This window comes from Megalopta genalis, chromosome 2 (genome assembly GCF_051020955.1).
Source record: "Megalopta genalis isolate 19385.01 chromosome 2, iyMegGena1_principal, whole genome shotgun sequence".
NCBI classification, from domain to species: domain Eukaryota; kingdom Metazoa; phylum Arthropoda; class Insecta; order Hymenoptera; family Halictidae; genus Megalopta; species Megalopta genalis.
Window position 1 is genome coordinate 38,352,374 of NC_135014.1, and position 25,013 is coordinate 38,377,386.

Consider the following 25,013-nt stretch of genomic DNA (forward strand, 5'->3'; position numbering starts at 1 on the left):
TCCCACTGTCAATCGGATAGTTTTCTTTGTCAACCTGCCGGATGATAGCGGATGTACGCGTTGTCCCCCGAGGATTTTCTCGGGATGATTATGTTTGTGTATCGACTGCGCTGGTGATACGAGAACTCGGCGGCCGTACACAGTTCCAGAGCCGCGGATGTCGCGCAATATTTTTGTGCGGATTGTGACCTTGGATGTTTTCAGTAAATGGATGATGCCAGTGATAGGGGCTGGCTTAGACGCGGAACGTAAACAGAAGCGAGTCCCGTAGTTTGAGAAATTCTCGTTAACACGTAGGACACTGTTACCGAGTCGCTCGGCTCTTTCGGTGCGTTTTGTTTTTATTTACTTGTCGACGAGGAATCGCGGCGTCTTCGGAGATGTTCGAGTTTCTCGTTCGATTGAACGCTGTACGCCGTGGATGTTGATTCGGTTTAATAAACATTCCGCGGTCGGCGGCGAATATTTTGTGAATACAAACGCGAGCATTTCGGAATGGTAGCGTTTAAAGTCGTTTCACGGGAAACGTGTAAGTTGTTACCGCCTCTTCTCGCATTTTTCGGTAACGATGTGCGAACACCACTTTAGAATTTCGACGCCGTTTGCGTCGATTAATTTTCCGTTTGATCTTCGGTATCGCCGATCGTTCAAGCCGATCGGTATAAAAACGTTGAGTTAATTGTATTCTAGAAATTGTTTAGTGTTGTAATTTGTTACGTAGCTGTGCATTAAGAGCGTTTAAATAATGTATCGAACTTTTTTATCGGCGGATAAATTCGAATATTTCGAAATGATTATTCGACGAATACTTTTAATTAACATGGCATTTGATCAACAAATTATCATTTTCGCGTAGTTATATAATTTTTAACATAACAATATGGAAGTTCCCACATGAGAAAATCTAGATTACTTTTTTCTTTAATTAGTGTAGTGAACATTTATTATTTTTGTCCGATTCCAAATAGCTTAGGTCCGAACATTTGATTCAACCAAATTTTAATAGACTTTTCAAATTCCTACTACATAGTAGAAATAAATTTAATGACACTGTTAACACAGTATAGATTGTCATCGTTACACAGCTTTCTTATCACAAGTCTATTCATGTCGGCGCATTCGCGTACCGTTTTTCGTAACAGTTTTCATCAAGAGGCCCCCTACTTAAGCGTTTATTAAATGCCCGTACGAATGAAATGAAAATAATGAGGCAATTTAGCATGTATTCACCGCTTCTACGCAATTGGAGAATAAACGAGTATGAGCTGTGCGATATTTAAATTCGATTTCACTGGTGAACTACGAATATTAGCAGTGGCTTGAAACTTTCGAACTTCTGGTGTACGCATGAATCATGTTAATTTAGTGGGACCTAGTGTTCGCGTGAAAATTGTTACGTCAATTGATCGAACGTGAATTAATAGATTGCCCGGAAAGTTTGTGACGTTTCTGACGCGAAGACTTTATGAGACCATCCGCTCATCATTGGACACTAATTGTAACATTCAGGTATACAATGCGAACCACGTAACTCGATCGACTTGATTATGCTCGCTATCAGTAGACGAATACGACTACGATTTTTCTTAGTTTCCCATTCTGTGAACTCGAATCACTTGACTCTCGATTGCAACTCGATTAATTCGCTTCTTCGGGTACGCGCAACACTATGTGGTATTGTTACATAACGTGCATTATTCTCTTATGTTTGCCAATCTCGCGGTGCAATTGATTTCATCGAGCTTTCCTGTTTTCTTAATAAGGTAAATACTTCACTTCACGAATGATTCAATAAAGCTAAATTGCACTTCTCTTTATATTATCCATATTCTATCAGAAATGTTTTCAAGCGTATCCAAGCACCGTTTATTAATGTTAACTGAATTTGTTTTTCGAAGATTAACCATTTTCCCTACGATTCCCTTCGCAATTACGTTGATTAGCACGCCTTCGACCTTACCACGTTGAGTGCCCGCGTTGGTCATATATGGATGACACTAATTTTTTTACTGGATTTTCTAATTCAGGTTTATTCCAATATATATTCGAAGAAGCTGAATGTTAATGGGATTTTAGTAATTTTAACATTCTAGTTTCGGCTTAATTAATTAAATGGTATTGTGGGAAGAAGATGTTTGAAAATCGAAGATCGACGATTAAGAATCTCTTACAAAATTTTTCAAAAACCACAATAATCTTCGCTACAATCAAATTATTTGTATTAATGTATCATAACAAATTCTCTTAGACACAGTTCGGTCATTCTGTCTTTGACGAGTATATTCGTCATGAAGAAATGGCAACATTAGTAATAAAGTTGAAAAATAAAAGTCATTTCATGACAACTTAATTCTATGTATATCATAACAGAGAAATTTCCAACAGGAAACGGGTAAATAAAGCGTTAATAATTTGCTTAATAGAGAACGAGACGATGTTTGTTTCTTGTATGTCTTCATTCACTTTCATTCCTAGACTTTGATAACAAAACGATCCAATTCTGATACGATTTAGAAGCAATGCAGTAGTATTCGTATTTAGCGGATTATGTATGAAATCTTGATCACGAATTTGACTCGTCGTTACAGTGTGCATAGGGTAAAAGTAGTTTTTTCGTATTTTCCACAAGGTTCAGTTCGTTCACTCGAGTATCAAATCAGCAATTGCGTTGAGTGTGCAAAGTGGTCGACCAGAAAGGAATCGCCTTAACATGCTGCCGTTGAATTGACATTACGAGACAGTTCGCGTGGAGGGAAGATGGTCAGTTTCACGGAGCAAATACGACGTAATGAAATTTCTTCTTTATCGCTGCGGTTTCGATACCGTTAACGACGACAGTCAATGCGAAGAAATTTCTCGCGCAGTTACAGCCGCGTTCAGATGGCGGCAGCGGAACAGATAAGATTCCATGAAATAGAATTCACTCTTACTTCGCCACTGTGGATATTAATTTCCTCCGTACTTCGTAGCTACAACAAACCTTTTTGAGCCACGGAAACGAACGTGATCGGCTAATACGAAACAATTTGCAGCTACGTAATCCGATCGTTAATCCTCTATCTAAATGAGCGGTATACACTCGTGGATTAAAGTCAAGAGACAAGTTAATTAAGCAGGATTGGTGTGACACACTTTCTCTTATTACTTGTAGAAGAAATTCACGAATGAAAATGTAGCCTTTGTACTCGGATGTCCCCTCTCAGGAGGCATAAAAGCCTACTGATAATTATGGTACTTTCAAAATTTACATTATTCATTTCATATAGCCTGTATCAGTATAATCTTTTGTCAGATTTTATTTCATACTAGATTTACGGAACACAAAAAACAGCTGTTTTATATTAGTTTATAAAAGTAACAATAAGACATTTATTCTGAGTTTTGATAAGTGTTATTGTAACATTTGCCGTACGTAACATATAAATTGAATAAATAACTCATAACTGTATCTTTACGATATGAACAGACGTAAATTATTTTGACGGGTTCCGTAAATTTAGTGTTAAACGGTCTACCGATTTCTAAAATTTAAGAATAGTTTTCAATTCTATGAACTTCATAAAATTTAAAACTGTTTCACGAAGGGATCGAATAACGTCAATTTTCTTTTGACAATCGATTGAAAACGAATACATATAGACTTCTCATTCAAAATGAATCCTTTTGGAGGTCATATTCAACTTTCCGCAAATCAAATTAATCCTTTTTCAAATTATATTCACGTTTTTGGAAATCAAATTAACCCTTTTGCATTATTCACCTTTTTAGAAACGAAATCCATCCCTCTGTAAATTAACTACATTCGTTTGTGATTATTTGTAATAAAATTCATATTAAGTTAAAAATTTGAATGATATTTTACAAATAATTGTTGAAAATTAATGAACATCAATTATTTGTAATGAAATTTGTATTATTTTATAATTATGTATACAAATTCGTATTAAATTTAATTATGCCCAATAACAAACCGAAATCACAGCGATTGATCACCCCACAGTAACCGACAGCACTACCCTAGTTGCTCTTCAATCGGACTGTACCAGTGTAGAAGGGATTAAACGCGACGAAGTTTCATCACCGTATGTTTTCTTGAGCCACTGTCTGTAAAGGAATCAAGAATGAAGGCGTACGGTAGTGGAGTCAGTTACTGTGGAATAGCCAATTACTGTGACTTTTGTTTATTTCCAAACATAATTAACTTTATATTTATCGTGTAAGACATAACAATTTTTTAATGTCGACTCAACTAATTGTTTATTTGTTAAAATTAAACATGTAAAAGACGGAAGATTCATATCGATAAAAGAAACTTTGAAATCTAGCTTTAAGAAATGTCATTTAAATTGCTGAAGTTGCGTTTAGTAGCGAAAACTCCTGAAGGCTGCTAACAGGGCACAATAATTGGCTCCTCTACCCTAGTTAAAGATTCGGTGGTGTGCGACGGCACGACGGAGGAAAAGATTTTCTCTCTCGCTCTTTCCCTCTTTCTCGCTCTCTCTTTTTCTTTTAGAAAGAAGGTCACCTTTTCTGAAGGGGGCGCGATTATCCAAAATAAAATATCGTTGACCTAGTTAGCAGCGTAAAAGTAATTAGACATTCGCGGTGTGGCCGTGTGTTGAGACTAGCAGGTTGTGTAGGCGAGAGAGCGGAGTGTTGATCGATCCTTGGTTGTTGGTGAGCGCATGTACGCACGATCCATCGTAAATTCACGTTTCCACTTGTGTATCGGTGCGTGCGGTGACATCCGCTTGAAATACGACACGCGGAACACCCATTCGAGAGCTACGATGCCTCGAAGAGGAGCGAATTTAGTCTCTTACGGGTCGTTCAAATCCCTGGCCACACGGGGACAAATAATTGCAGGACTTTCCAATGACAGTTCGCATTTATTGTTCCTTTCGGCGACGTACAGACGGAAGATCGTGATATTCGGAGCCTCGACAAAAATCGCGCAGAGACTGCAAATATTAGGTATATACTCACGTTAAAATCTTCTTTTTCAATTTTCCCGTATTTACACACTGCCGACTTTTAGATACGGGAACTACTACTACTAATACCTCCTTTTACAAATAAGGTAAAAGTAGTTGTTATGAAACACCATTCAAATGTTCCTTCTTCTTGAAACAGTGGCACAAATACTACGATAAAAAAGAATAGATAGAGTATACGAAAGTAAATGAGAAAATTCTACTTATATTTTTGTACGTCGTTCTTCGTAAATTCACTCGCACAAATACTGTTATGTAACAATCCGCTGCAAAAAGATGTCTTTTCTAAGCAAGAACACACTGTTCCACATTGTGTACTTCAATTTTTTTAGCGTCCCAATTTATGGATCAATTTGCATCCGTTCAAATCAGTGTTGCAAAATAGGGATAGGGGATAGGGAGTTTTATTCGTATTATTTTTTATTCATATTAAATAAATATTTCAAAATTCATTATGTTATCTAGAAATATCAATCTATATAAATATTCAACAATATATTTGAAATCGAAGTACCTTGCCCTACGGCGCGTTTCTTTGTTTATCCATTTAACGACAATTCATTTATGCGGTACACTCGCATAATTCGCGTGAACAGGAAACCATTTCAATTAAAATGTTTGATACGGAGAAGTTTATTCTTGAGGTTCAAAGGAACGACGGTATCGATTCGTTTTTCTTCTTGATAATACGCACAGAGCGGCAATACATCCTATCGATGCAGGATCCATTTTTTATACTGAACTGATTCTTTCTGAACGCAGCATACAAAACGCTCATAGAACGTTGCAATCCGTACCACACAACAGAGAAAACCGCGGTGTATAGAACGCCTGTAAAAGCGAGCGATTTGCCGAGCGTTTTGTACGCGGCACACAAAACACTATGTAAAAAATGCGCGTGTAGTCATAGCCTACGAGAACGAGACAATTTTTGATTCCTGCATGTTTTTATTTACTTCCATTCCTAGATCTGGTAACAGAAGAATCAACTTTTATTTCGATTTCGAAGAAATTGGTAACGTTTATATTCACTCGCCGTCAACTAATGTCCTAAACTTCGTAGAAGTCAGGTGACCAGAAACGTAAAAACAACTGTCCTGCTTAAATTTCGCAGCCCTTTGTTCGAGATTACGAAAGTGGAGCATGCGTCTGTAGATTTTCGAAATTAAACGAACTAAAATAAGTAACGTTCATCATGTTATAATTACCGCCACTGTACATAAAACCGGTGTGGTCACGACTAACATCAAGATTTTAATTACTAGGATGCGAATCCTTACGAAAATAAAATTCGTCGGTACCCGCTGCAAAACACCGGAATAATTTAGCAGTTGCGTTCCTTCTTTAATAATTTTAAAATGGACAATTTGGGAAGGGGAGATACGATTATTCGAGTCTTGGGGCTCGTTCTTATAATTACCTATTATCAACAACTATGAAAGTGAGCGCCGAGGCTCGATTAATCGTATCTCCTATTTCCAAATCGTCCATTTTTGTGCGCAATCAGAGCGCGAATTAGGAAGAAATTATTGTAGTCATCTTTGTGATAATTCATTACGTAATCATAACATTTTTTTCAGTCTATTCACTACGTTTCCCTGAATGTTCCTCTCAAACACTGGAAACAGTGTTTAAACAATTTCCATTCTAAGGAATGAAACAAAGCGAGTGAGATGTCTAGTTTACGACGACCCGCGAGAACATAGAAGCATACAAAACAGAACACAGGAATTTCAGAGGCAGGAATTTAATATCTAAGTGGCAGAACACCATCGAGATAATCCTAATCTTAACACTGATGAGTACTTCACCTAGACTAATCAGACAAGCTGCATAACGATCGTTGAAAATCGGATTAAACGCTGTCAGATATAGCCAGAAATTTACATCCGTCGGTTATCTCGTCGAATTGCACCGTACTTTCCTGTAATGGCCTTCCGCGAGATACGGGAATCAATCAGTCGTTGGTCGATTCGCGATGCGCCGCTTCGGAAATGATCGGTTCAGCACTTCGTTGTCCTTTAATAGCAACGCTTGCACTCGCGTTTGCTTTTGTTTGTGATAAATTAAACATGCTGTGCTTTCTGGCACGCTTCTAGTCGCAATTCACACTTCAATGCAACCCGTTCGGTACGAAAATTACGTAGAAACTAATTATCTTTTAACTCACCGCAGGCTATGCGATTTTTCACTAACTGTGTTCTGCGCAACGGATATTTCATTTCCTGCTCCGATTCCTCATTGTTTCGGGACTTCAAAAAGTTTGCGCTTTCGGCGGAAAAATTTGGTGGAAATGAAACTGTAGATATTTTCAATAGTAAAACATTCGAAGCTTTATATTCGAAGCTTATTTTATGGGTATTGTGTACTTACGTTCACTTAAACGCTTAAATATTGATGACGAAAGAACAGAATTTTCTTTTTGGACTCGATAGATCGAAATAATATTCATACGTCATTGATGACGAAAATCCGAGTTACTAATAACTAGATTGTGAATTTTATGCATTTATAACAAAAATGAGTATTTCGTAAAAATTTCTCAAATAAGTGCTGTTTTGGATTCCTGATTTCAACAATGGAACCCAAATTTTTTCAAGATCATTCATTTTTGTTTTTCGGTTTGGAAGCATCTATGTTTCTACTGTCTGTTGTAAAGAATCCGAGCATATCGGAGTTATGACCTTGTTCACCAAAACGGGACCGTACTCTGAGACAGCATTAGAATGGTATGTGAACTATATTCATTGTTCTATCATGCTCCATCGTCAGTCATGCCTCTAGAAGCGATCTGCCGCTGCCGGTAAACCATGAATCGAATAATCAAAGCTCCGAGCTCCTATTATGACAGCGATAATTGAAAGAGCATTACAATCTACAATTGTTCATCCTAAACAATGCATCATCGACAATGAACATTACCTTGAATGTTTATTAATGTACACAATACATCCACGTGATGTTGTATTACAGTTTCGTCACTTGCTGTGTCTGCAGAGTCATAGCTTTTGTTTGTTATAAAGCACAATCAAATGAAACGTATGTATTCATGCAAACTGGTTGCTCATCGTAAACGTTACAGAATATTGTTAATGATAAACCGCAATTATGTTCTATTTGCTTACACAATTTTACGAGTTATTTCAAATAAATTTGGAGGAGTAATTGCTTTATTTTGATCGAACTTAATTTTCATAGTTATGTCATTATTAAATTTCAATAAATTTTCATGAAATAAATTTGATTCATTAAATCAACATACCTAGTGATGATTAAATCTATCATTCGTTGTATTAACATGGCTTGGAAATCAGTTAGCTCACCTATTTTAAATTATATTTCAGATAAATTATTATTTTGGATAATGAATTTCATAAATATCTTTTGGAAATATATAAATATGTAATTATTTATTAGCTGATATATAAAAATAATGAACATTTAAATGAATTTAATGTACTAATAAAAATACCAAATTTTCTAATATTCCTAATCTAAATGGTCAATAAAATTTAAGGATATTATTTAGTTTCATCATTCCTGCGATCCGTTCATTTAAATTATTTTTTCATAATTATTTATTGTTCAGAAAATATAATAGTGAATCAACAATTACGTCAGATCTAGCATATAATTCTGTAATATTTGAACATCATACATTTAAAAATATATGTATACACTTATGTATGTAGATTAAAAAATATGCCTCGGTATTACCTTTATCTGTAAACGTAATTTTTGTTCGTTCGATAAAAATTCAAAATAAAGTTACTATTATTATGTCACAGTAAAATCAATACTACAGGAGTTCGAGATGTCTTTTTTATGGTGCCATCTCTCTTGTAATGTTTGCGCAGGTTGAGGAACACCTATTTGTAAAATATGAATGGAGTCGTTAATTTTTTATTTTAGTTAATAACATTGAATTTTCAAGTAATTGTAAAAGACTTTCGAGATAAGCAGGAGAAATGGAAAGAAAAGACGCTAAGTGTCTCCGACGATCTATCGTTGGAAGATGTAAATTGGATGTGTAGCGTGCTCTGGATTTTAATTTAACTTCATTTATCGTACATCGGTTCCGTGTTAATGTATATTAAGAGAGTTGCTGTAATCGTATTTTCCGAGACATTAAAAAGCTATTAATACTGTCGCGGAGCTTACACTAAGTTCCAAGACATCCACTTTCATCTAATTGGACTTTCATACTCCGTAAAACGTGTTAAGTAAAACTAAAGGAAATTATGGAAAACAAAATATTAATTGTTTAAAAGAAAAAGAAGCTATTCATTTTGTAGCTGGTATTTAATGTTTTTACTTCGTATGCTTGACGCGAGCCATTTGTCGATCGTGTTACCTTGACTGCAAGCCCTGATTTCTATTCACTGCTTCTGGTGTATAATTTAATAATCGTGAAATTATTACTTGATGTGAAAATATGTGTTTTTACGCGATTGTAATACCAATTAAAATTTATTTATTGGTGAATATGACTCAATGCCTTGAGCAATTAATTAGAAGAATGTTATTCCACCGTTTGTTAAATAACACAAGTTGAAATATACATACTGTAAAATGCTCGAGACGTTCTCTAACAATTTTGAATTTGAATAATCAAAGTTTTACTGTACTTTAAGAAACTAAAAATTTGTTCTATCATCGTTTGAACATGTATTTGTTATTAAATCTCCGTTGTCACCAATTCGCATTATGATATAAACGGAACCAGAGTAGATTTTCCTGCGCAACCAGATTGAAACAGTAAAATGGAATTCTTTCATACGTTTTTTCAGGGAACTCGATTTAAATATTATGAGAGAAGGTGTTGGATCCTCGATTCTGGGATTTCCCAACCGGTTATTCTATTTAAGGGGATATTCTAGTCTAGAATGCAATATATCCGAGGAAAATTTACGAGCCTTTTACCATAAAACTATGAAAGCTTTCATTATTCAGCGTTCTTGTGTATTTTTATTTATAGCATCAGAAATGTCATTGACTTTCAGCTCAGAGAAAGTTAACATTAACCTACCGTGCCTAATCGGTTTCACATGAATAAATTCTTAATTACAAACAAATTTCTTAATTTACGTCTACATTATAATAAAAATAGCGAACGATCTACATAAATTCAATACTTTGTTATGTTAGGTCTAGATTAGGTTTGGATTAGGTCTAGACGATGAAATCGGATCTGAATCAGAGGTCAGGGTTAGGTCTGAGTTAGCTCTGGGTCAGATTTGTCTCAAGTGACTTAAAAATATCGCGTTCATATCTACGAGGATGTAGCATCTCCATCAATTTCAGTAGACTTCGATATTTTTTTCAAGGTCGTCGCGGTCGGACTGATTATTGTTTTATTTTTCCCGTTACTTGTAACCCATAATAAAGCGATTAAAACCGATTCCCGTCAAAATTGTAGTTGAGATCCCCTTGCACATATTCACCATGCTTCAAATCAGTTGTAACAATGTTCTGACGATAAATTAATGTCAATTGTGTTTGATTTGTTACAGATTTGTGATTCACGGTTCGTGTTGTGGGAGGGTTAAAGGGGTGACGCGTGTGTTGGTCATAGTGGAGGTATCAGGGGACCATGATGCCCCCCATAATCGGGGAAACACTTCGCGTATGGTTTCTCTCGGCGTTAGTGGTACATGGTGCTGTCGCTGGCAATCCGGATGCCAAGCGTCTTTACGACGATCTTCTATCTAATTACAATAAACTAGTGCGCCCCGTAGTGAATACCTCGGACGTGCTACGCGTGTGCATCAAATTGAAACTGTCGCAGCTTATCGATGTGGTGAGTAACATTATTCATTTCATTTGTTGCATTACAACGATCAGTTCGACATAATCCACTGAATACGAATGTTATTCGTTACTACTGAATCGAAACAAAATTTGATTCTTTTGTCATCAAAATCTAGGAAGTAAACGGAAGCATACGAGAAAGAAGAATTGTCCCGTTCTATTAGGGAAATTATTATCTCGTCGAATGCCGCGTCGGTCACAAATGGGTGACACTAATTTTTAACTAGATTTTGAAATTCATTTTTTTCGTTCATAAGGATCTTTATTTACACAAAAATTTCGCGAAATGATGTTAGGCTATTTTAAGCACATAAGTCTGAATCACTGGGTGCCTACACCAAAGTATAACAATATCATTGTACTATATCATAAATGTATATGTCGTCATATATTGAATGAAATGAATGTTACTAGGATTTTCAGAATACGCAAGAGTTAAACAAAATGGTTATTCGTTGTGCCGGATAAATAATAAATAATAAACAGTTAAATGATAATTAATAAGTAACAATTGAAATTGTATTTATAAATAAGAAATAAATTTTATTTTATTTTAAATAATTTATTTATAGATCTATATAAATAATAATTAATTTTTTATTTAAATAATCATTTAAATGAAAATTTACTTACACGATGGTCAACTCTGGCGCCAATCAACGTAGCTGTGAAAGAAATCGTAATGCAAGTTGTTAAGATCAACATCGGCAAGATATTAATCGAATGAACGATTCAGGACTACAACTGAGCACGTTTTCGATCTCTAGTTATGTATGCGATTAACATCACAAGTTTATTGGTTATTAATCGCTTATAATTGATCGGGATTTTCGATTAAATTGACCGTTCTCGCATGTGGCGTGCGGCATTTAGATTAATCTTTAATGATCAGCGATTTTAAAGAGGTGTTAGAGATACATGCGATTAAATCTCATTAAATAATACCAATCGCGTAATTCATTCAGCGTGAGAAAGTGACGATTTATGTACACCCCGATTTTAAACATCGCGATCGAATGCAGTCATTAGATTTTTTTGTTTGAGTGACTGTTGGTAGGAAATAAATAATATTGCAGTTTAAAGTAAGTAATAACAAAAGTAATCCATATAGGATTATCTCACCGATGAATGAACATCTAAGTGTTATGTTTATTAAAATGATCATTTACTAATCATTTACAATTTAGCATTTCTTGATGGTTACAGCGTTCTTCAAAAGAGTAATATAAAATTTTGTAAAAAATACATCAAACGATCAATGACTACCTAAAAATTTTTAATTAACAAATTTCATTGAACGCGTTGAACGTCGTTAATACAACTGTTAATTAAACAAATGAAATATAAAACAAATTACAAGTAAAAACAAAATGGCATCTACAAGAACTCTGTAGCTGTATTATTGAACTACGGCATAAATTTTAATTTGGGAAGAGTATGATAAACGTTACTTTTTAGTATGATACGGAAAACGTTCTTTCATTGCGGAGTATTCATTCATTGTACATATTATCCTAATTTTCGTTTCATTTATCTCGAACAAGAAGCGACTTCGACGTTTTAAAAATGTTAAGCCTGCAATGCAGTGATAATAAAGATCTTCTTATAAGAACTCTTTTTTGATCATTCTGTAGTCAGATTTTCTTCTTATTCATTTGCCTGTTAATTCGGAGAGCTCGTCATGAAGAAAACTGATTGGGTGTTGAAGCGCCTCCAGATCGGATGAAATCTCACGTAATCCGTGTTTCATCACACGTGGGATTACTGTCCTGATCGAATGGCAGAAAAACGTCCGACAGTGAATAATTACGGGCACTCGTAAAACTGTATAAAACCGCTACACTGCAAAACCTACTCTATATATCAGTATTATAAAAACATATTGATTTATTTCGTGAAATATAAGGTGTTTCAAGAGAAACGTAATTTAACCTTCGATTGGTATACTAAGGTCATTGCATTTCTATTTCATTCTGTACTACAAGTTTAATTTTTCATGTTTTCATGATTTTATACACTAGCTAAAATACAATAGATTAGCACTTTTTATTCGGCGTCTACCATGACACCATTGATTTATTCATACACACACATACACACACACGCCTGCGGCGTGTCAGGGAGCTTGTTGCTTTTAAATTGTCGTATTGCTTATCTATCTCAGCTTATCTATTTTCGACATCCTGTACAAGTTGCCGAGATCTACAAAATGGATATCTTAAAATTTTCTTTATGAGCTCGGATAAAAAAGTTGAAGAAACATCATTTTTTCATTCTTTTATCGTGCCAACGAATTGCAATTTCCGATAACAATTTTTTAGCTATTCAAAGAATTTAAATCGCTTGGACCAATTATAAAAAAGTTATTCCGTTTTAAAAGATGTACGAATACTTTGTACACCGATTGTACAACATTACCGATCACTTCGCCAGCAAACAATCTAATGCCTAACATTCAAAAACGAAAACGTAATCATCGTCCTTGAAAATGAGTAGACTTAGGTGTTTCCCGAGGAATCTATTCTGCCTGGTTTCGCCGGTCTAGAGAATATTCGAATCTACATACGTATGCAGCTATTTGCGATGCCAGCGTGGATAGTGAAGCTGGTTTCCATTGCGGAGATGATCTATCATAAGCAGCGCACTTTATATGCAATCCTCACGATATACGGACCAGGTATTCGCAACAGGAGCATAGTAGGGTCGAAGTTCTCGAGGACTTCCGATTGAATTCCATCAGAGTTCATTATGGCGTATTAGGGAGTCCGTGCGGCAAGGTGATCCATTGATCGCCAATTGTGCTCGGAAGTTTGGCCAGAGAAAACGATTCGGCGGGGGTGTTTGATGATTTTATGAATGAGGGGATATCCGTTCAAGTGATTAGTGGAAGCATAACTTCCAATTCGAGGAACGATTCGTAAATCATTTTATTTGGAAAATTCGCAGTGACGTGAACAAGTCCGGCGTTTTGAATGATTTACGCAACGTGTTCGGCGTCGGATGCAACGAAATTGATGGGATTTGGCATACTTTACCACAATATGAGACTCAAGAGTGAAATGTCGCAACAGTTCGGAAAGCGTAAAGAAATTAAAAGAATTGATAACTCCATTTAATAAGATTAATGCCAATATGTATATTCGTAGAATGGCGTTTGAAAGCATCCAATTAAATGCTATACACAACGAATCAATTTTTAATAATACAAAATAGAATTATAAAAATACGTATGATAACACAGTTGAACAATCAATGATGGCAACCAATACTTGAAGTATTAACGCCAGATTCACGGAGCACAAAAAACAGCTGTTTTATATTAATTTATAAAGGCATTTATTAATAAGACATTTATTCTGATTTTTAACAAGTGTTATTGTAACATTTGCCGTAAGTAACGTATACATTGAATAAACAACTCGTAAATGTATCTTTACGATATGAATAATCGCAAATTAAGAAATTACTAATTATTTTATTTCATTTAAATTTAATTTAACATTTGACCCGACATTTTGACGGGTTTCCTAAATCTAGTGGTTTGTAGCTGTATTGCACAGTTCCAAAAATAGAACAGATGTAGATTATACGTACAAGGAGTATATACAGTCCATATAGTAAATTTTTTTTACTGTATTGTAACGATAGTCTCAAAGGAACCATGAGTCTTGAGTCAATCCTTTACATAGAAAACGATCTCAAAGAGAACATACAAAAATTATGTCACAACCACCACACCTAAAATCGTGGTACAACCGGCCGGTTAGTGATTCTACATGCAAAAACAAGTCGAGAAAGAACAGTAAAATTATTTCATTTAAGGCAGAAAACTGAATTAAAAGATCCCACATTCTTTAACTTGTGGTGTTTATGATTTATGATGCGAATGTATTGCACATTCAAGTGATATGATCTGAATGACAATCGTACCAAACAACCTTGACAATCGTGTAAAGTACTATATGGATTATAATAATTTATATGGATGTCGATCAGATTGTATTACTTGCACGTAGATTACATTTATATTATTAATCACAAAAAGATCATGGTTATATCATAGTTACTGCTAGCCATAGAAATAATATAAAATGTTGATATTTGATTTTCGTAAACAGTGAAAGGGTCAATGTCATCATTTGAGTTACTAATATACGCAACGAGCAGCACATTGCGTTGATATAACCCGCAGTGTGGCAACATTTTCGATGACGAAGTGGTGAAACAGCGTCGTCGTGGCAAATATTTGTTTGTTTTACTTGCGACCCCCGTGGAAACTCTACCAATTCATACACGCTAAAAGTGCTCGAGCGAGGAAAGCCCGTAGGGGTAAGAAAAGTAGGTAAAAAGAGAGAGAAAAACAAGGAGCGGCATAAGAACGGTAGAGACAGGTGTATCGCCCAGGGAAATGTAAACAAAGAACGTTTTCCGAACGTGTCAGCTGAATGAGCAATGGTTATGGCAAAAGTTCTACAACGGTAGGTCCACGAGTATCACGAATGCAACCGTGCATTCCCAGATTGTCGACTATTTGTCAGGGGAAGTTTCTGTAAGCTCCTGGTATCGTATTCTCACAGGAAGACCGACACCTGTGAAAATATACGTCTATATTGACGAGAAACATTCTCTATCGATAATAGTAGAAAACTCTGCCGGAAATCTATATTTCTATCTTAGGGAGAACATCGTTCCTTTGTTAAGGTTTCTGCCGATGACGTGCGCAAATATTGTGAAAGAGTTCATTGCGCAGGGGGGAAAGTAAGCAAGTATGCAATGACGTCTTGTTTTTCCGTTGTTACTCTTGCTGAATCAATTATAACGAATAAACATTTTTCTGAATATTTAGTTACACATTTACACTCTTTGTTCATTTTGGATAGAACCACACAGCTGCAAAGTGACTTATTTCCAAATCACCCGAAACTGTTCATGTTATTTGTAATTGTTTTACTTATTTTGATCAAGTGATGAGTGATAGAATTCGATGTACTTAATATAATATGCTTAAATTATGCCAGAACACATTTCTCTATTTTTTTTACATTTTCTCAGTTCCGTTTAATTAAATATAGTCAATTTTTATTTCATTTAATACTTATGAGTGCTGCGACGTACAGTGTTCGTTTTGGTCACATTTGAAAGAGTGTAATGTCTTATCTTTCTTTTAAAAAGAAAGATTGACTGCTACTAGATGCTATTGGAGTAGTTAGAGGGATCGTTTTAATTATTGACGCCTTCGTAGCGGGGTGCAGGAACTCCGTTCGAAAATGCAAGCAGTGCTGGAAATTTTTTATAATCTTTTAATAATTTGCTGTGCATTAGTTGCTAATTCGTTGTCAATTGGTTTACCACTTGGATATTCGATATACAATTATTATATCATAATTATATCTTTGTTTGTAAACGTCGTTAAAAATTAGATCTTGTAACTTATTCGATGTTCATAATACACGTATCTAACGTCTTATCGTAAAATGTCAAAAAGTTCAACATAAATGTACGATTTCAGTCAGATCGTTTCTTCTTACCGCGTTTTCGGTGTAAATGCCCCAATGTGCGACGCGACGATTGTATAATACGATCGATCTTTTTCCACCGCTGTCGTAATAAGTATAATTGTGCCAATGAACCTAGCTTATAAATAAGAAATTGAATTTTCAATCGTAAGGAGCCACTTGCAGAGTTGCGGGCTGCCGCCCATAGCACTTAAGTGGGGATGAACATGACCCATGAAGTGGTCTGCAGGGATACTGGGACGCACTCAGCAGACTCCTCAGCACACTCCAGACTGTTGTGTCGCATTTGGAGGTTTATGACACGTTAATTTCTACCGAGTTGTCGGAACAGCCGGAACACCAAACGCACACGCGTTCGCTAAAACCGTGAAGCAATAAATTCACTTCAAAGACTAATGGTAATTCGACATCCGTAAATTCTACGCGCGCGTACCGTCCGAAATGTAGCTGGTTCCCATTAATTCATATCATTAACTTTCCTCTGTTCAAACTCCGAAGTGATATCTATACGCGCCGCAACGAATTATGCAAAATACGAGCCAGATGTAAAAAGTAATAACTCGGTTTAACAATATTATATTGCCCGTGCTGGCGCATCGCATGCTGAGAATTCCACTTGAAACTCTGAAAAAACGGTCGGTTTGTGGAACTAAACACGCACTGGACTTTCACGATTGTTTGCCGAATTTAATATGAATGCACCATAATATTACGAATTCATAACCGAAGCATTGTACAAAAAATGTTATTGTCATGTTCTCGGTTTATTTATTTCTTCGAAAATATTCTTTCGCTCGGATTTGTTTTGGTAACTAAAAGCATTATCTACTAATTAAGTAAGCTCGCATTATTATGCAATTAAGAAAATTTATGATTAAGAAGAAAATTATTTGCAATATTTACGCGTATGCAGAAATCATGTACTTTAAAAGCTGCGAAGGGATTAACATACTAACTCACAAATTTATAAACAATTTTGTAGTATTAGTGAACAGTTTAAAAACATTATTCTTGTAAATGTTCTAGCAATAAATTATTATCTTTGTGATTTGATGTTTAAAAGCTAGATAATGTTCTAGTATGTGTACATTCTGCTCAAACTTAAACATTTAAGTATAAACAATTGCGTATTCGATGTTATCTGAAATTGCTTTTAATTTATGCTTAATTTAAGTTAAATATTACAATTTTTAATCAATAAAATAATGTTATATTTAAATTTTTAATGGGTAAAACAATATTATATTTAAATCATGTATGATTAAACTAATATTATATTGGAAAAAAAAATCTTTAATGGATAAAGTAATATTATATTGAAATGTTATAAGACGAAATAATATTATATTTAAAACTTTAATCAGTAGAATAACTGTTTTACTCTCTCATACCTGTCATTTCAACAGTTACGTACATCTTTACACATAAATATGGATGACAGCAAAATCATAAAGTGTGTTTGTCCAACATTCGTTCCGTGAAAAGCTTAATTAAAACTGACTTCGATCAATTTGATGATGTCCTTTGTTACAGAGTTACATTACTGGCGCAGCTCATCTACAATTTAGTTAGGTTGCCGCGTCGAATTCGCAGGTGTCAAAATATTTTAATGATCCCTTTCATAGTCAGATTCGACAGTCACCATCATTAATGAAGTTCTGCTTCGCGAATATTTAGACGTAGGCGCAAGCGATGCATCCGGCGGTATTTAATCGAGCCCGAGGATGATTTAATTTGATTTGCTGGACGAAGCGTGCGATCCACTGGGGTTTCCATAGATAGTTACCGAACAGGTGCTGGCATATTTGGTTCATTTACCATGCTGTTAATGATATCCGTAGGGGCGCTAGTCCCAATCCCCAATGGGTTCACCTTTTAATGATTTGCCTTTTAGTTAATTGAAAGTTATCAGCCTTGAGATCTGTTGTTAAGAGCTGGAACATTCAGGCAATCTGATGGTGTTTTATTTGTGAATGAATCTCCGATGATATTTAATCTGAGATAGTACTTAATTCGCGTTATGTTTAATAATAGATAACAATTAGAGTATAACGATGAGTCGCTTGCTTGATCCTTTTTGCCACGACAGTGTTTAAATCATTCATTCTTCTTGATCTTAATACAAATTGAAATTCAAAGCTGGTCTGTAATGACAGGCAAAACCTAGTTTTTGAAAATGCGAGTACTGAAGTGTTATGCAAAACTATTTGATATATGTATATTAATTTTGTAGAAATACATTTTTAGCCTTTTACGCTCGGATGACCTCTCTCAGAGGTACAACATAATAAGGCTGCTAGTATTTATGGCTTTTTGAAAATAAAAATTTTTATTTTGCATGAACAGTATCGATGGAATTGTGTACTAATTCTATTTAAACAGTGTAATTATTTTCAACATTATATCATTTTATATTTTATTTGAAGCGTTAAATTTCACGAATAATTACGTTCCAGTTGTTCTGAGAAAATTTTGTGGGTATAAAGAGTTAAATCTAACGAATTAAATCAGTATTATGGTAGCAATGAGACTATAATTGATCAAATTCAGTGTAACAAAAGGTGGAAGATTTATTCTGTTTTCTTCTTTTTCTGCAAACGGTATAAAGACTGTTATAGTATTTTATACTTTTAAATGCAATTGAATATTTTACTTAACACATAATAGTGATATCTTAGAAATCTTCATCTGAATCTCTGAGACACGAGATTGAATCGATTTCAAAGGCTACACTATACGAGTTATTCGTGAGAAATGCACAAAACATTTTATTTCTCCTAAGATGCACAAGTGATCGTCACTTTCGTTGCAGCCTGCCTGCAGGATTGGAGTTGTAAACAGAAAAGCCAGCAATAGGAAATAGTTGTTAAGTAGAAAGTTAAAATCGTGAAGTCTATAAGACGAGAATGCCCCGAGTTCATGCTCCCCTCTTACTTACCGCGACCTATCCACAGGTTTATGATACATTAAACGTTATTGAGTACATAAGAACTAAGACGTTAGAAGCGGCTGTGTTTACCAAAAGTTTGGAGTAATAAAACAGTTTTCAGGGTATTGATTCACAATTAGTCGCCTGCTGAAAAATAGCGCCTGTCGGAACTTCTTAAAATGTGACCTAGTCCAAGTATTCTTATCGTGAATTCATTGAACTCATACGTTGGAAAATTTAAAAAGCGGATGATATAAAGTTTTTACAGTTCTTTCGCATGTAATTGTTTTATGACATAATCCTTATCTTGAATGGTATTGCATACTCTTATAGTTTGTTTATTTTATCGTTTTAATCTGCGCGAGAATATTGAAAAGTTGTGGTCCTATTTTAGAGAACCTTCTATTCCAAAAATTTCTATTTGAAAAATTTATATATCGTTGCATACACACATCGCTCACAATATCTTACTGTTCTTTTTATCTGTCTATATACAAATTATGGAGATATTTAAGTGACTCGTTTATAATAATTAGTAATATATGATATAAAACGATTCGTGCAAAAACATATGCACATTCCTCGTATAACGTACCGTTCGATATTACTGCATTCCATATTTGTTTTCACGATACGACAGGTTTGCTAAAATTATGTTACCAATATATTACAGTTCACCGACCTCGATAACTTCTAGAATGCCAAAATAACAAGCCACTCGACGCGAAATGATCACGCTTCCAGCATAATTTGTACAAAAATGGATTTACTCCTCTTCGCGATAGCAATGATTCACGAAAGTGACGTTTCGTGGACAGGTTAGTCGAAGCTATAAAAATGTTACAACGTTAGCAATTGGTCGCTCCCCAACATAAAATGTACAATGCATTAGGGGAATGCGTCGTAAATCTTGCAGAAAATATTTCAAGTGGACATCATTTTCTCTTTTCGAAAGCATTATTTGCAGGCTTATGAATGAATTTGTTTTTTCATTTTTAAATTAAACTTATAAGTTTTACGTATTAAATGATGTACAGATTAATACTATTTATTCGAATATTACTCGATTTACAATTTTTTTTATGAATAACTAGCTCCAGTTAAACAGTGAAACTGAAAATCCATTTTTAATTCGTCATTAAGCTTTCTAATACAGATACAGCACTAGGCACGTGTATACATGTATAGAAATTGTAATGTAAAAATCTAAAAGTTATTATAATTTTTCACTATAGAACCCTCATCTCAATCGTCATTTTATGAATTGTTAATTACTAAGGAATACAACTAAGCTAAATTTCTCATCCATCTGCAGAAGTGAATTTTTGTCATAACATTTTTGTATAGACGGAATTCGTTTAAATCATTGAAAATGTAATTTTACAATAAAAAGCGTACCCGTTTTGAATTTGTATAACGAAAACGGGCGAAACATTCGGCTGAATGACGCCTCAGAATTTATCGACGCCAAACTGTTCGAAACAGCTTAACCTTAATGCGCCGACTAAAAGTCTAGAAACTGTCGATAATATGCTGAATCTAGCGACACTTTTAGTATGAGACTGTTGCCTCGGAATATCGACAGTTGCCTTTATTAATAGTTTATTAACTTCAACTAGAATAGAATAGTTGAACCATCGATATTTCAGTTCCAGACGGGACCTATACATTTGCCGCGCTTTCGACCGAATAATGGGCCACCATTGTGTACAAGTTATTTATTGAAGGTATAATATTTGACATTATCGAAGGGTCATGTAAATATCACGCTCCAACGATCGACCATTAAAATTTCAATCGTTGTAGCGCTTCCTGTCTACCTCATGAATCATTGGTACAACCACTGGCATTGTTAAGTTATTTGCTATTTACACAGAAATTACTCTACAAATCAAGGAGTATCTCAATTTATTGTGCCGTGGGATATGTTTAAGGCAGCCATGTTTTATTTTCTCAGTTTTGTTGCCGAATCGTGGCCGTACAATATAAAACTTACGAATTGAGATCATCGATTAATTTGCATCCGAATGAAGCAAAATGCCCAATGCAGTATCGGACGCTGCAATTTCGGGAGCTGTTTAAATCAACTGTTTTGGTAATATTAATTGACAAAACGTCTGTAATCGCCAGTAATCTTTAATGCTGTAACGCTTAATTAGAACAAATAGTGCTTGTTAGAACATCTACTAGTGTGAACACTTACAGTCTTATTGTGGTATAGGGAACTTTTAGTGTTAGTTTGCGTAATATCTGTTTATAAATGCATATCAGCAATTGCTGATTGTTGAAAATCATTGGCAGTAGTTCATGACTACATGAAACATTTATCCAGATGAAAAATTTTCATACAGAGCTGGACAAAAACTAATCTGATTAATGATTAACGATTATAACTCGTTAATTACTATAACTAATTTATAATAATTAATGATTAACGATTACAACACGTCAGTTAATATAATATAAATGATTAAAAATTAGTTATATCTAGAGTCGTTATAATAATTATATAAATTATAATAAATTAGTTATAATAACTAATGAGTTAGAATCAATCGTTAATTATTAATCAGATTACGTTTTGCCCAACTCAGCTATCATAGCCTTTTATTTTGGATAAGTAGAGCAGTACGTCTCGAATTATGGATGCCATGAAGTAGCATCAATTTTGATTTCTTCACGATAAAAAAAAATTGAAAATGATACCGAAACATGTATATGTATGATCTAAAAGTACTGCAAAAGTTGCTTCAGTTTTTCCGTAAAAAAAATCTCGAAGAAACACTAAGAAGACGCGTTTCAGACTAAATTATTGCTTTAACTTGTTAGCTGTTGTGACCTCTTTGAAAAGTATGTAGCTATAATGTGTCGCAAAAAGTAAGCGGTGATGAGTATATTACCTAACTCAGACATCATATACCGTTTCTTAATAATTTATATTATAATTTATATTCTCTTTTATTCGTTCGTATTATTTCGTCTTGGCCCCTCCAAATATCCAAAACATCTTATTTACGAATATATTTTAGTTTCCACCTATACTCGTCATAGCACAAAATATTGATACTTCGTCATGACGAGTATACTCGTGAAAAACAGCTAACTGGTTAAACAGTGTAGTCAGAGTATAGAAGTTTGCATTCAACTCATAGTTCACTTTCTGACGAACGAGAGGAACAAAAGTAAGATCGTGTGTTGTCTGTTTACTTTCCTCCGTGAGATTGTGCGGTATCTATTTATGCAACAGGAGTCGCATAAAGAACTAAACGAATGAAGTCGCATTTTTGCCGTGTGCTCGTCGCGTAGGAGTGTACCGCACACGCGTTCGCGCATCTTTTGCGTGCATTTGCATTTATGTGCCCGCGGAGTTCCTCATCTTTGATTACAGACGGATATCCCTTGCCACGCAGCGATGCATTCCTCTGTTGAAATAATTTCAACCACTTTTTTCATGGTGTCCTTTTGCTTATCAAACCTTCCCTGCGAGGACTCAAATGCATGTTGCTACCTTTATTGCTGTGTGACTGCGTTTGCATTCATAAAACACGAGGGCACATGTTTCCGCACATACGAGCGAACATATTTTAACTCTCAGCTCACCGCATTTAATATTGTTTTCATAATGGAGCAACGGAACAGTTAAAAAATGCAAGTTTTGTACACGCTTCCGGACGAAAATGTATAACCCATTCTCAGAATTATTTAACTCCTTTTTATTGAATAATGCGAATTACACTTTCTTTGAAGTGCATTTTACCAAGTAGTCTTTAGGAAAACATTTTCATGAAATAAATTTAAATTCTTGCTGATGATTTAGTTTCATACAAAAGTATATAGATATTGTAAATAATTAAATGGCAGGTCGAAATGGTAGTTTTGCGAATGCTGAATATTATCGCGTCATTTTTTTTTTTAATACTTTTGTACAAATCTCTAGGGAAATGATTTCTATAGTACCGCGAAATTTCAAATTTGAACATTTCGCGTGTTGTAACAGCAACAGTTAAGTTCTAACTTAAATTGCATTGTTTTCAGACCTATATAAAATTAATTGATATAGTTCAATATTACATTATGAACAGGGTAATATGTTCAACCACTTTTATATTTTGGTATTTTTCATAAATATCACATTGTTTAATTCGTCGTATTTATGAAAAATTTGATTCACCATTATCTTATATAATATAATACGAATATAATATATAGTCATAAATAATATCAAAAGTAGATATTTTTCCTACTAGACATTTTCATTTTAGTCAACATTGAAAAGTTAAACGATAGTTAAATTAAGAAAGACACTTCTTCTGGTTCAATGTCTGCAGATATTTTACGATATCTTTCAGAAGCTTGACATATGCGAGGAAACTACTTTACTTGATAAAACAATTCATTGATCTACAGCTGATATTGGCCAAAGTTATGAATCATGTTTTGTTTCCAAAATTTAATGACAGCAGTTTCGTAAAACGCATTATGCTGGAAGTGGGGTCCTGACATTTATGTAATATATTTTAATGATATATGACAGGAAAAATATGCATGTTGTTACATAATTATATTATTTACATTGGCCGACAAAAATATAACGCTCTCTAAAAATTACTTAATCTCTGATCGTTAAATACATTTTTTGAAGTAGTCTTGAGAAAAATATTCTTGCAATTGGCTTAGCTTCATATAAAAAATGTAATTATTGTAAATACTTAAACAGCCAAACGATAGCCCATGCGTTAAAATATAGATGGTGGAAACGAGTGAAACGATTATAATTAATATTTCGTGGCACCTGTTGACGATAATATTTTATCAATTTATTAAATATAATACTAAAATATTAATACAATTTCCACACCAATTTCACACACAATATTTTGATGCGCACGTTTCAATTTCAATTGCTTCTCACTTCCCATTTATCATTATATCATTCAATACATCAACTCTCACTTCTCTCACATCATTCGATTATTCAATTGTACCATCTAAATAAAAATAACAGCACAGCAACCCTTGACATTTAATTACTCCATAATTCTTCTCGAAATACTTTATTTAATTTTTGAATGGTTTTTTGTCGTAATTGTACCTACTCATCCACAATACATTTTATTAAATCAGGGCCTTTTTTAATTGTCTTCCATTGTTGTACATTGATCCGATCGTTATTCCACAACTTGAACTGTTTTACGAAAAGAGTATGCTTGTACAGGTTTGTTACCAGATATTTATTACTAGTAACATTTATAGCATACGTATTTGTTTGTTCATCTATAATTTAACTTATTTTTTACTATTCCTTCCGTATGATACATATTTCATCACAACATATTTCTAAAGACTATTTGTCTTAAAAGAAGAGACTGCGCCATAATACAATGTTTTCTAGCTTATTATGTTGGAAGATATAATAATGAATATGAAAATATAAGAGATAGACCAAATTTGAAATCTCAATATACTTTACTTCATATGGTCAAAGGGCTTAGCTAGGTGATATGGTGAAATTTGTCCTTAGCAGATTTTCAACGCATATTACACTCTATAGCTTGCCCGGGTGGATAGTTACAGGGAAAATTAGATTCGATATAAATATGTGACTTCTTAAAATTTTGAAAAAATCTGGTTTACAAATCGGATGTTAGGGAACTTTTCAGTTGCAAGCTTGGGATGCACAAAATGGGAAACAAAATCTTTTGCCCTTGGCATTTTAATTCTATCGTGCTCACGAAGTCATTTACTAAACGGAGGGTTAATCTT

At 34.4% G+C, this 25,013-nt stretch overlaps 1 protein-coding gene across 2 annotated transcripts in view; it reads left to right on the forward strand.

Annotated features, from left to right (window-relative positions):
• nAChRalpha4 (nicotinic acetylcholine receptor alpha4) overlaps positions 1-25,013 on the forward strand; it is a 297,477-nt gene that overhangs the window by 154 nt on the left and 272,310 nt on the right. For both annotated transcript variants that reach the window (XM_033478915.2, XM_033478916.2), the window contains exon 2: positions 10,508-10,794. In XM_033478915.2, coding sequence (XP_033334806.1) covers positions 10,588-10,794 — 207 coding nt within the window. In that variant the 5' untranslated portion in view covers positions 10,508-10,587. The remainder of the gene's footprint in view (positions 1-10,507; positions 10,795-25,013) is intronic.